This window comes from Agaricus bisporus (genome assembly GCF_000300575.1).
Source record: "Agaricus bisporus var. bisporus H97 unplaced genomic scaffold AGABI2scaffold_5, whole genome shotgun sequence".
Classification (NCBI taxonomy): domain Eukaryota; kingdom Fungi; phylum Basidiomycota; class Agaricomycetes; order Agaricales; family Agaricaceae; genus Agaricus; species Agaricus bisporus.
Window position 1 is genome coordinate 566,823 of NW_006267368.1, and position 12,882 is coordinate 579,704.

At 47.7% G+C, this 12,882-nt stretch overlaps 4 protein-coding genes across 4 annotated transcripts; 2 read left to right on the forward strand and 2 right to left on the reverse strand.

Moving 5' to 3' along the window:
- Nucleotides 1–19: 19 nt before the first annotated feature.
- Nucleotides 20–2,881, forward strand: AGABI2DRAFT_204119 (hypothetical protein; the record flags this gene model as incomplete). Its single annotated transcript, XM_006460787.1, has 12 exons — nucleotides 20–209; nucleotides 260–540; nucleotides 594–814; nucleotides 867–1,017; nucleotides 1,067–1,192; nucleotides 1,537–1,609; nucleotides 1,666–1,934; nucleotides 1,992–2,095; nucleotides 2,146–2,217; nucleotides 2,277–2,451; nucleotides 2,502–2,630; nucleotides 2,687–2,881. 12 exons carry the CDS (start codon nucleotides 20–22, stop codon nucleotides 2,879–2,881), a joined length of 1,986 nt encoding a protein of 661 aa, XP_006460850.1.
- Nucleotides 2,882–2,960: 79 nt separating this feature from the next.
- On the reverse strand, nucleotides 2,961–4,172 carry AGABI2DRAFT_178261 (hypothetical protein; the record flags this gene model as incomplete). Its single annotated transcript, XM_006460788.1, has 4 exons — nucleotides 2,961–3,275; nucleotides 3,470–3,825; nucleotides 3,879–3,941; nucleotides 3,998–4,172. The coding sequence occupies 4 exons, from the start codon at nucleotides 4,170–4,172 to the stop codon at nucleotides 2,961–2,963; spliced, it is 909 nt and encodes a 302-aa protein (XP_006460851.1).
- A 1,586-nt stretch (nucleotides 4,173–5,758) lies between these two features.
- Nucleotides 5,759–8,085, forward strand: AGABI2DRAFT_221106 (hypothetical protein). The gene is made up of 10 exons (XM_006460789.1): nucleotides 5,759–5,788; nucleotides 5,838–5,947; nucleotides 5,997–6,093; nucleotides 6,149–6,191; nucleotides 6,241–6,287; nucleotides 6,342–6,786; nucleotides 6,846–7,160; nucleotides 7,212–7,365; nucleotides 7,415–7,527; nucleotides 7,586–8,085. Exons 1-10 carry the CDS (start codon nucleotides 5,762–5,764, stop codon nucleotides 7,999–8,001), a joined length of 1,767 nt encoding a protein of 588 aa, XP_006460852.1. The 5' UTR covers nucleotides 5,759–5,761; the 3' UTR covers nucleotides 8,002–8,085.
- Nucleotides 8,086–8,630: 545 nt separating this feature from the next.
- On the reverse strand, nucleotides 8,631–11,842 carry AGABI2DRAFT_117778 (hypothetical protein; the record flags this gene model as incomplete). The annotated part of the gene is made up of 13 exons (XM_006460790.1): nucleotides 8,631–9,793; nucleotides 9,849–10,363; nucleotides 10,417–10,484; nucleotides 10,541–10,605; nucleotides 10,654–10,780; nucleotides 10,833–10,914; nucleotides 10,965–11,029; nucleotides 11,080–11,304; nucleotides 11,358–11,425; nucleotides 11,479–11,494; nucleotides 11,547–11,636; nucleotides 11,692–11,699; nucleotides 11,758–11,842. 13 exons carry the CDS (start codon nucleotides 11,840–11,842, stop codon nucleotides 8,631–8,633), a joined length of 2,577 nt encoding a protein of 858 aa, XP_006460853.1.
- Nucleotides 11,843–12,882: the final 1,040 nt, after the last annotated feature.

The window sequence follows — 12,882 nt, forward strand, 5'->3', positions numbered from 1 at the left end:
ATCCGCCTCCTACGTCACCATGCCTCTCTCAAAACGCAGACGAACAAGCCGCTGCGACGGCGACGCCCGTGCCTCTCCATCCAACGGCGTCTTGCACGAGGTGAAGGATGCCATACGTAAGGAAACAGAAACACTCCAGCAAGTCAAGCAGGCCGTTCAGCGTCCCTGGTGGAGGACCGGCCGTTTTTTGTTTCCTCTTGGCATGCTCAGTCAGTCCCCATTTGCAACGCCCGCCACACGAGCTCATCTTCGGATACAGTTGGAACACTGCTTGGCTTCACTTTTGTTGAGCCGCAGGACCTTCATGATTTCCATGCGCAGCTCTCCATACTCATGACAGAATACGGAGTTGATTTTCCCCAACTTCCGGATTTCGATTTCTCCCGTGTCGAAGTTGAATGGCAGCGCCTCCGAAATAGTATACCTGAAGTCTGGAAATTCAACAATGACGGACGCGAGTTCAAAGTAGGAGAGGCAATGAAGGCCAGGAACTTGAGTGCTGAATACCCTGTCGTCCTCATTCCTGGCATTATCTCGACTGTATGCCGCTCAATTCATTTGCGAAGCCCCTAACAATGCTGACCTAAATCCAGGGATTGGAATCGTGGTCTACATCACCGGATTACCGCGCATTCTTTCGTGAAAAACTGTGGGGTGGCTTTAACATGATCTCTCAGGTCACTTTCAACAAAGAAAAATGGATAGCCGCAATGATGTTGGACCCCATCACCGGCCTTGATCCGCCTGATGCAAAAATTCGTGCTGCAGAGGGTATGAATGCGGCGAGTACTTTTATTCAAGGATACTGGATATGGTACGTTAATTCGCCGCGACTTCTCATCAGTATCTGACCCGTCTGTCGCCAGGTCTAAAATTATAGAGAACCTTGCTGTCGTAAACTATGATACCAATAACTTACATCTCGCTCCATACGACTGGAGATTATCATATTATAATTTAGAGGAAAGGGACGGCTATTTTTCGAGGCTCAAGTCGGCGATCGAGTTGTTCAAGTGGGTTCTTTAATATCCTCCGCATACATTGACCTTGATCTTCATATAGGAAGCGACAAAAACGCAAAGTTGTCGTCGCAGCGCATTCTATGGGTGCAACAGTAAGCTCTACTTTAGCTTTTCGCGTTCATTTTGACTCACATCTCAGGTTTTCCTGGTTCGTTCCTTCTTTCAGCTTCGTTTTCTGCTCTCGCTGATTAGCATGCGGCCGTTCGTAGTATTTGTGAGTCGTCTAGGTGTGAGACGCATACATGGCTCATTTCGCCTAGTATGAAGTGGGTTGAAGCACCACAATATGGTGGTGGTGGACACGACTGGGTTGAGGTAAACCGGAATCACTGTGCCAGGTCAGTGTGTCTAACACAACTTCACTAGGATCACATAGAGGCATATATATCGATAGCTGGGACACATTTGGTAAGTCTTCAACTACATATTTTTTCCATATTCGTTGACTCTGTGACAGGGAGTTGTAAGTTGGAATACGCTCATTCTTCTGCTCAAGAATTAATGGTCTACACAGCCAAAAACAATAGCGGCTTTTTTGTCCGGTGAGATGAAGGACACGGTTCAAATGAATCCAGCGGGTGCATATGGTAAATTACTGTTTTCATTCAGCAGGCTATGAAGTAACATCGTATGGTTTTTGCAGTGCTAGAGCGGTTTTTCTCTCGTAAAGAACGTCAAAAGCTCTTCCGTAGCTGGGCAGGTAGTGCAAGTATGTGGTTGAAGGGTGGGGACGCCGTGTGGGGCAATGAAATACAAGCTCCGGATGACGAATATAACTCCACACATAGTCACGGAGAGCTCATTGCTTTCAGACGAAATCCAATTGAGAATGATGACGAGGCGCCGTCCAAGAATATGACAGCCGACGAGACGTCAGATTGGATTCTAAAACATATGCCGTCGAGTTTCCAGGTACGAGGCTTAATACTTCTGTAAGGTAGGAGGGCTGACTAGCTTGCGTGTCAAAAGAAAATGGTGGCTACGAATTATTCGTTTGGAATCGAGAGGGATGAACGGGAACTAGAGAAAAATAATCACGATCACAGGAAGTGGTCAAATCCTCTTGAGGTCCAGTGAGTCTTTCCCACCTTTTCATCAGCGCTGAATTACATGTGTGTTTCAGGCTTCCAAAGGCACCATCAATGAAAATATACTGTGTGTATGGTGTAGGAAAAGATACAGAAAGATCGTATTGGTTAATCTTGGAACCGCATTGTCTACAAGAACGTCAGCGCTAAGACTACAATCCCCTAGGTATACGCGCGGAGATTTTGAACGCGACGAGGCTCTCGCTAACGGGTTAGACCAAGAGTGCCATGAGCCAAGCACGGATGGTTGTAAAATCGCTCGTTCCAATCCCCTCGATTTTTCATTGTTCAGGAAAAGTTTGATAGATGTGGAATACTCAAATGGTGATGGCAACCCAAAGGTAAGTCTAAGCCCGCGTGCTGGAAATCGTTCATAATATTTCTCTCCCAGGTGTTTAATGGTGTGAGGATTGGTGAGGGCGATGGGACTGTGAGTGTTCTGAGTCTAGGAGCCATGTGTGTCGAGGGATGGAAGCGAAAGCGGTGGAATCCAGCTGGTATCAAGGTCACCACTGTCGAAGTAAGGTTCCACGCCTTCCATGCCTTGTGGAGTTAATGATTTTCTCGATATTGTAGCTCCCTCATAAACCAAATCCAATGATACCCCGCGGAGGTGCTAATACTAGCGATCACGTTGATATTTTAGGCTCAACGGGTCTAAATGAAATCGTACTTCAAGTGGCAACTGGCGTTGGGCATGAGATTCGAGATAATTATGTTTCTGATATTCGGAGATACGCAAATAAAGTACAGTGGGATGCGGGTACCTGACGATGATAAAATACATTATTGTTTTTAATTCTATGCGGCAGTACAGTGGATAAAACAACGAATACAGTGGGGTGAAGATTTATGCGGTGTCATTATCTTTGGTTTCAGTTGGGAGGATCGTAGTGAGGGTTTCATATATGGCAGCGACGTGGTTCATGTAAAAATTAATGAGGTCTCCGATATGGGAAGTGTTGAACGGAGGCGGATGAATTTCATCGAAATCTTGAGGATTCAAACCATCCGTAATACCACTATCGCATGATGAGTGCTGTGCTTCGGACTGTAAATCAAGGTTCGCCGTACTCGGGATGATTCTCTTGCAGCCATTGGTGCAAATCTGACACATATTTGAGGCTCTTTCTGCATCTCTTTGTGATGAGCTGCTTTTCTTCATCTGAGAGAAACTTGATGAATTTAAGGGGGGAGGGTTCATACTCTTGGGTAGATTCAAACGACGAGGGACTATATTCAAATAACCGAACCATGAATTCTGACAGGGACCAGTTTTTCGAGACAAACATGCAATACAGGTCCTTTTTGATATGCATTTGTCAGAGGTACGGAGAGACAGAAAAATGATGGGCGTACCAGTCCAACGAGTTTATCCACTACTTTCATGTAAACCTTTCTCCAATTGTCCTTCGAGTTGACGACTTCGCCAAGAGCATCAGCCTCACTTTTTGGGAGCGCTTGTTTCGGGCTCTCTTTCTCAAAAAAGATTTGCCAGGTATTGAGAGCCAGATCTGCTTGGTGGATGATCCTCAACCTGTACGACTCAGCATGCCGAATAACCTCAAGGAGGTCGGGAATAGCATGAATCGAGAAATCGCCGGCCTTTCGCTTTGCGACGAAATTGGCGAAAAGGTGACGATAGGCCGTTCTTGTGGTTTCGAAGTCAACCGGGGTAGATGCTTGATCTTGCGTAACCTTGAGGTGAACGTAATCTAAAAAGGTTGTTTCTTAGAAATGGTTGCTGACGATGGGACAGGATACGTGCTTTTGAGCTCTTGCAGGCCTGCATCTAAATTTCTATTTCGTTGCGAAGGAGGGACTGGGTCGTCTGACATGGCGTAAGTATGGACGCGTCTGTCACTGTCGCGTTACGTCACAACTCACATGGAGGCGGAGTAGCCTTTTTGGTCCACGGTGATGAGCATGTTTCTCTTGCATTAGCTCCCCAGCCCAGTCTTTTCTGCGTCCTCCACGGAATCTGACTCAGCCCGTCATCATGACATGAATCCTCACTGCAGCTTGCCTTGTCAATCATTCCATTTGCTGGGCTTCTTGCCATCACCACCTGGCTTCTTTCCGAATTCGGCTGTTAGGCGCATGGATCGCATTCTCCTCTGGGTGGCCGAAAAGAACATTGCATCTAGTCCAAGCTCGTAACAACTCGGTGAGCTGGATGCACAATGTGCTCTTGTGTGGGTTGTGGGACAAGTGCAGCCGAGCCAAAAAAAGCATCCCGACGAAGACCCAAGACTCAGGCCCAGGTTTTTGCAAACACTTGAAGTCAGGTTGTACTCCGTCTAGTTTTGCTCTTCATTGCATACCCATTGCTCTGCCTTTGGACCTTGCGAATACCACTCCAAAGCCTATTTCTCGCGTGGCCGTTGCCGATCCGTGGCGTGCATTGCAATCGTCTTATCAACGAGCGAAGCCTCAAGGATGTTTTCGTTGTAGCGTGCTCAAATTTTTGGCGTTTACGCGTTTCTGGATTCCTTATCCTTCATTCTTCTGGGGTGTAATTGCTATAGCTGGCTTTCTCCGTCTGTCTGCTCTCGTTATGAATATGCTCTGGGTTTTTGCCTTCCGACCTCGGATTAGCTACGTTTAGGTGGCAGAAACTGTCTGGAGTACATTACCAAATGTCAGCATAACAGGTGTAGACTGTTGTCATGTAGCATTGTCAAGTTTTGGTTTCTCCGCGGATTGCACGAGAGTACGACCTCCGTTCGCCGACACTGCTTCATCCATCAGTTACTTTTCTGGGTTTTCTAGGTTCTGAGTTTTAGTTCCTCTGAGCTCCTTGGAGTCTGGCTTATTTCCTTGGAGCTTACTTGCTCATTATGCTTCGACTTCCAAAAATTGAGACAAGGCATTCCTGGGCCCCGGTGACAGAAAGCATGCTTGACTACCTGTACGTGCCACGCAGTCCAATGTATGTAATGCGCTCCTTGCTTGGGGCGGAGTGTTTCGGCGGTCTGCCTAGCGTTGGACCATTGCATCGGTGGATACCTAGAGCAGAAGATATCAAGTCATCAAACGGCCAATTGTATCAGTACCTCAACTTACGCTTTACAGCCTATTTTCTCCTTGAAAACAGCGGCGAAAAAATAGTCAGGCGAATCTGACCGGAACGGCGGGGCGCTCTCGCGTGGAATTCATTTTGAGGAAGCTCAAAAGGGGTCCTTCTGAGTTCTGGAACGCGGACTGGTTATTTCTGAGGCCACGTGGGATGCAAAATAGATCCGGAAAAGCGAGGATGTGCAAGCTGCTTAGTATTTGTGACCCGGAATCACGTACAAAGACAAATTCTAGAAGAGCGGCTTGAGAAAGAGCGATGTCTGAGATGAAGACAAATCCGAGGAATAGGAAATGTTCTTGAGCGTATGTATCTCCATCAAGTCGTGAAAGTGATGGCCAGAAAGTGCGGTGGAGAGCGTATATGCTTGATCATAGGATGCGCAGATCGAAAAATAGAAGGTATTGATTGGGAGGGTTCCACAGGGCCAGAAGGACAAGATGCCTCGGACGGCGCCGGGCCTAGCGTCGGGATGGAATGAGTCTCCTTTTCTATTCTTGAATTTCAGTCCGTGTTCTCCACCTATAAATTTCAGCACCACTCTCGTTCGATCTCCATCCTTCCCCTCTTCCCCCATGGCTACCTCTTCCTTACCTCCCAAGGTGCGCCGCACTCCCCGCCTTTCACCATTCTCTGCTTACCACTCTCCAGCATACACAAGTCCTTGTTATTGGCGGGGGACCAGCCGGGTCCTACGCTGCCTCTGCCCTTGCGCGCGAAGGTATCAAAGTCACTCTCCTGGAAGCATCCAAATTCCCAAGGTGATCAGACTAGCCCGCAACCAAAGCACATGCGACTCACTTATAACAGGTATCATATCGGAGAGAGTTTGATCCCATCCGTACGCCACTATCTTAGGTTCATCGGTGCGGAAGACAAGCTAGCCAACCATGGGTTCGTACCCAAGGTCGGTGGCTATCCCAAATTGCGAGAAAATGCCGTTTGTAACGTCGTTAATGTAGCCCGGCTCCGCTATCAAATTCAATCAGTTCAAACGTGAAGGATGTGGGTCATTTATTACCCGTCTCCTGAACTGGACTGACGGTTTTCACAGATACTGATTTTGTGGCACTCGGCCACAACAATAACGCCTGGAACGTTGTGAGTATTTCTAACAAAACTTAAAGTGAATCGCCGAAGCTGACCTGCGCCTAGGTACGATCTGAGTTTGATCAGCTGTTGCTCAACCATGCCCGTACGTCGGGCGCCGCAGTATATGAACAAACCAAAGTAGATGCCATTCATTTTGACCCAATGAATCCGGAAAGACCTGTGTCTGTTTCATGGACGCATATTCCACCAGCAGGGCTGCCTTCGCCTCCGCCATCCCCGACGACATCCACATTCTCAAGATTCTTGCGGCGGTTCAGCAACGCTGAACAACCGTCGAATGTGGGCGGGCCCATCCAGGGCACCACTGCCTTTACGCATGTTATTGATGCATCTGGCCGCGCAGGTCTTATGTCTGTACGATATCTGCACAACAGACGCTTCAACGCGTCGCTGAAGAATATCGCGATTTGGGGCTACTGGAACGGCGTCGAAAATTACGGCGAAGGAACAAGGCGGAGTGGAGCTCCCTGGTTTGAAGCGTTGACAGGTAAAGTTTTCTGCCTGTCATTCGTTGTACGGTCGTATCCAACTGCCATCTTTTTCTAGACGAGTCGGGTTGGGCGTGGTTCATTCCCCTCCACAACGGTACAACTTCCATTGGTATTGTCGTCAATCAAAAGGTCTACAATGCCAAAGCGGACGCCCTCCCGTCTCCTCCATTCGACGGCGCCCAAATTCCCAATCCGGATGCGTCCAGTCTCACTGCTCGCTACTTGTCCAATCTGAACTTCACTCCGGGCGTTGTGCGCCTCATCGGGGAAGGGAAGCTCGTCGAAGGCAGCGTCAAAACTGCCAGTGACTTTAGCTATTCAGCTCCTGCATATGCTGGACCCAATTATAGAATTGTTGGAGATGCAGGCGGTGAGAGCAACCACATACTGCACATCCCATTACTAACGCTTCGTCCAACAGCATTTATCGACCCATTTTTCTCCAGTGGTGTCCACCTTGCTATGACTTCAGCGCTTTCCGCTGCCGCGACCATTTGCGCCTCCATCCGTGGTAATTGCTCAGAAGCGCTAGCTGCTTCCTGGCACACTCAGAGGGTGGCAACAAGCTATACCAGGTCAGTGACGCATCTCACGATAGAGCCTATCAGTACTCATGGAATCAAGATTCCAAGTTGTCGTTCTCAGCGCATACAAGCAGATCAGATCTCAGGCCGACGGTATTCTTTCCGACATTGACGAGGACAATTATGATCGTGCTTTCGCATTTCTTCGACCAGGTCTGCGTCTCACGGGTTTATACCTATTCTTTCTATACTGAATTGCTCGCTCTGGTAGTCATCCAAGGTGCTTCCGAGATGGGTGCTCGCCTTTCTGAAAACGAGCTTCAGAAGTCACTCGATTTTTGCGTCAAGCTTTTTGATCCGACGACTCCAGAGGATCATCAGCGCGCTTCGCTTATGAATGGCCTTTCCTGTGACCTTCTTGACGTCGGTACCCCTATCATTGATCCCAGTATCCTCGAGAAGACTTTGGATGGTGACTGCTTCATGCCATATGACGAGGATTCTGGTTCAGATGCAGAGAAGGCCGATGAAACCAAGATGGTGCTCCACAAAGTTAACGCGAGGCGGGTCATTCATTCTGAGTACGCCATAAACAACATGGAAATCGAGAACCTGGAAGGCTACGTCGTCCGCCTCGAAAGGTGGAAGCTCGGACTCGTCAAAATGAGATCTCCCACCAAAAACTAAGGATTTTTTTTACATTCCCCCGCTCTCTTCTCTCTTCTTTCTTCTCTCTCTCTCTATGACTCTGATGACCAGTTGTTATCACGCTTTTTGTATCGCTATCACTTTCTGGGTTTTCATGAACTTTGAACAGCTTGTAGCCTTGCCGTCAGCACTCGTCGCTATCTTGTTTTCTAGGTCGCTTTCGTAGCTTTCTTGTTTGTTTAGTTGTTTTCACGTTTCTCTTCATGGCCTGAGTTTCTGTGGCACAGTATCCGATTGTGTATTATTAGGACTCTTCAGTGTATTGTTACTGGATTCGGATTCCACAAACGTAGCTACAGTCAATCTCTATCGGATTTTTGGAGCAATCTTGACTCTTCCTTGACATTAATACGTTGTTTGCCATGACATTCACAAGGCTCAAGGCCTCCCTTTTTCTCTTATATCCCAACACGTTTCTTGGATGCTGGGCTTGATCTCATGGATGGTTCTGAGCTACACTATTAATGAAGCTCATGTATAAACTTAAATACTCGATGGATCAACAAAATACAAATAAAACTCAAAACACAAAGCACAACTTAAGAAAGCAAAATTCAATACACGACTAAATCGTAAGGGGGTCATACAGGTCGTGACAATCATAAATTTCATGATCTTGTAGATGAAATATGAGGGCTATATCGAGAAAGTCCGCCATCAATTAGCGAGGTTGAGGCACGCGTAACGGGAGATAAACTACAATCCATCAAAGATGACGTCGAGAGCGGATACGACTCGACAGTCCCTGGGATTTCTTGGCTTCGTCCGCCGGGACGCTGGGTTTGACGCAGCTTCTCCCATCGGCGAGGCGAAGAGTGGGGTGCAGAGATAGAAGAAGGGTGTGGAGTTTGGGGATAAGACGGGTGACCATACTGTGCTGAGGATCGCCGAAGGTTTGTATGAGGTGCAGGTCTTGTTGAAGGTACGGTCCGAAGTTGAGGACGATGAAGTGCGGATTCTCTTCTGTGAGCATGAAGACGAGTAGCAGAACGCTCTTGTTCACGCTCATGCTCATTGAAATTTCTTACTTCAACAGCGTCTTCCGTCTGCGGTCTATGAGGGTCTTCATCAGCCAGGTCAAGAAGATTGGAGGGTCGTTGAATGGCCACTCCCTGTTGTCTTTTGGATCGGGCTGTCGACTGGCTGGGGATGACACAAACGGGAACAGTTGGTTTGGCCAAACGGCCGCTGTCACTTGAAATTTCCAACTGCGCAGGGTTAGCCAATACACTTTTCGATGTGCCCTCGAGCTGGGGTTTTGAAGGACCGACTGGAGCGATATTAATTGGGTCAACAGAAGTAGCAGGGAGTCTCGAAACAAGTGGTTGAGAGGTATCAACAGACCATTCTCTATTGCTATGTCCGAGATGACGACCGTCGAGATTATCCGAGGAGACTGGAAGTGGTGTTAGTACATCAACGGTGCCAAAATTCGGGTCTATGTTTCGTCTCCATTTGTCTACGCTTTGCACGACGTGATGTCGACTTGTGCGAATATAACTTTGGGGTGGCAGATCTTGGACATCAACTTGCTCTCTGACGTCCACATGTGCTAGGAGTCCTTGACTAGCATCGCGGTCTCCGAGGAGGCGTTTAGATTGAAACTGCGCGGCCCTGTTCTCAGAATAGGAACGCCCTCCCGTAGCATTCCCTTCTTGCATTTGGAATTGTTCTTCTTGGGCCATCGGGGAAAAGCGATCTCGGAGAGAGTGCCACCACGACCTATCTTTGGGATGTTTTGGGTGTTGTAGATAGCTCGCCTCCCTGTTGCCTTTCCAATGTAAACATCAGACCATGAAACAGAAACGCTGTCGCGAAAAACTGACGAAGAGTATACCCTCGCTTCTGGAGCTCGTTTTCAATTTGTTTTTCTAAGGTTTCACTGCGTTCTTTCCGTAGGAACTTAAGGCCATAGCCATAATTCTCGCCTACACCCAACCATTGTTTCTCTCCATCGACGTCGACTTCCGCATGTTCGTCAACTTCCGCCAGCACTTTGGGAAGCGTGGGTTCTGTGGGGTCGGGGCGGTCAGTGCGGTCATCAAGGCGCTCGTCGACGAAGTTCTGCGTCATCCGTGTCGGCCGCTGCTTCCCGAATGCAGTTTCGTAATAAGCAGTGCGCACAGCTCCCTTATCCAGCAGCGGTTCTTTTCCGCAAGACTTATGCCACATATACACGCAACCTGCCCACAGCTCTCGAAATGTTTCGCGGAAATCCATTGCATGGCCCAGCGACTTTAAGCGCGGAGTGCGTTTTGGAGTCGAAGAACCTGAATTGGGTTCATGCATTCGCCTATACGGGATGTAGGTAAATGCACGGATGTGCAAGAAAGCGAAAAGTCTTGGCATAGTGTGAAGACAAGTGACTTCATCATGAGATAAAATACCACGTACGCCATCTCAAATGTTTCGAGCAGTGCTCCGATTCCTATGTTTATATCTTCCGCTGTCATAAATTCTGTCTTTGGATAAAAATGAATTTGTAGTCCATGAATGTGCTGGATGGACGCTCACGCACATCTTTGACAACGCCGAACATGGTCAAGACAGAAAGAAATGTTGCCTGCCAAAAGGTAAGAAAGACTGATATTGAATCAGTAGTGACTCATGCGTTTGATATTGGCCACAAACCAACGGCTTTGATTGCAAAAAGTTTGAGCAAGGGTTTTTGCTTTGCCAGCTTCTTGGACACCGAAACATATAACTGAATCAAACAATACATAGCAATAGTCACCGATAACGATACGACGAGAGTGATCTATCAGAAGAATAAGTTGAACATTACGAAGTTTGGCGCCGCGGAGGTTTACGTAGAGGTGGCCCCATCCTAACCCCCAGGAAGATTCACAGTACAAGCCCACATAATCGAGGATTATGGCAGTCAAAGTGGTTCTGGACCTTCGTCAGATGGTAATGCCATCTTATATGTTACTATCACTCACAATGGACGAAGTACACAATATTGTAGTATTCCCCATTTCATCAGCTGTAGAAAATAGAGGCCATCCTGTCATGCTCATGAGACCACAATCCGGTGGGAGAAAACTGGAAACCTACTACGGGTTTCCATTTCACAAACCAAAGCGGGAAGACCCATTTCTGCACAGGCTCTCCTTTCTTCATCCGCTCTGCATCATTATGCCGTGACAGACCATGCTTCAAGAAGATGAGCCTTTGTTCATCCGGGTCAGGTGACAGGAACATGAGCAGAAGATAGAAGAAAGCAGTCAACACGGTTGCCTCATAGCAATCTCTAATCAGGATCAAAGGCGTGGCGTGGTTCTGAAATCCTTTGAGCCACTCCACAATAACATCACGAGGTGAATCATACTTACCCACCACAGATAAGAGGCTAGGCTGATGATGGCATACAGAGGAACCATAAAGAGAATTCGAACGGTATCTATGAGAGAGTGAGATTCCTTATTATCCGCATGGTTGTCTCTCAAGACCTACAACGCTGCTCTTTTTTCTAGATGAATCCCAGATTAGAACACAGAACTTCGAGATTTGAAATCACCCACATTCGTATACCATTGTAGATGTTTATTTACCAGCCAGAAGGATGCGATAGTCGCGACAACGGTAAAGCATCCGGTCACAATCCAGCCGACCTAACCACGATTTTGTTTTTAGTTTTAACATTAGACATCGTTTTATCAAGCATACGTGGTGCGCTATTTAGCAACAGAGCTAATCAGTTGGTCACATTAGCAAGGCGACACTCAATCTTACCTTGAATGACAATATTTCCGTTTTGAAAGAGTGAAGGGGGCGTTTGCGCTCGTTCCTTCCGACACCGATCAGAGTCTGAAGACATATCTTTGCACTCGGCTACCGGAGTAAGAGGGGGGACTGTGGGACTGGTGTGAGATATAGGATGGGGAAGCGATGCGGGTGATTTGATCGTGAAGGGTTGGATGAAATGTCGTTAACGAGTGTCGATGAATGTATCCTGAATTTTAATTATGGTGTAGCCTGTCCATGAGTGCAGAGCGCTAGAAAGAGCTGATACGCGCCGCCTGTGAGCCTCGTGGGGGGAGGTGAAAGGTAAGGCCGGGTCATCCGAAGCTTCCAAAAGCGGTAAATCAAGTTTGCAACCCTGACAAGATCGACATGGACAATCCGCTGTTTCCGACATGTCAGCGTGTCGCCGTCAACGACTCTCCTCTTACCCTCAATTTAATCAACCTTTGATATGCATGCCTTCAGAAGACCCGCCCATTACCCTTCAGGCGTCTCAGAAGTCTTTTGCACCCGCTGATTCGACCTCCATGCTCGGCTTCAGAGTGCCTTATGTTTCATTGCCTTCTTCTCACATAATACTCTCCTGTCCGCCCACATCAGCAGAAGAAGTTTGGAAATATACGACCTCGGCTCATTCTGCTGTTATCGTGTTCCCATCTTGAACATCGGGCCATGTGCAAAAGCTCCTCCATGGGAATCCCGGAGCCTTTCCGTGTTCTATTTCTTCAACGGCTAGCAAACACCATATGGCATTCAATAAATCGAGTTAAAAAAGGTGAAGGAAGCTAAAGGAGAGATCCACAGATGGAGCATGAGACAATATCGCGTTTTTACAAGGCGCTTGCAATTCTCCTGTGGTTCTCCTGTGTCACAGTCCCCCAAAATCGCTTCCAAGTTGCGGAACTGGGTACCCGTAGCGTTCTCGTTCTGGAAAAGATGTCCCCAGAAGTGTGTGTTTCCAAATATCCTATGTACACATGGTCATAGTTTGTCTTTCAGCCTGAAGGAAATGGTATATAAGGGCATATACTCGAAACGTCTCTCGGCACTGCGTCTCTTACAATGCGGAACCTGCTGTCACTGTCACTGGTTGCTCTCGTCTCGGCTTCAGGA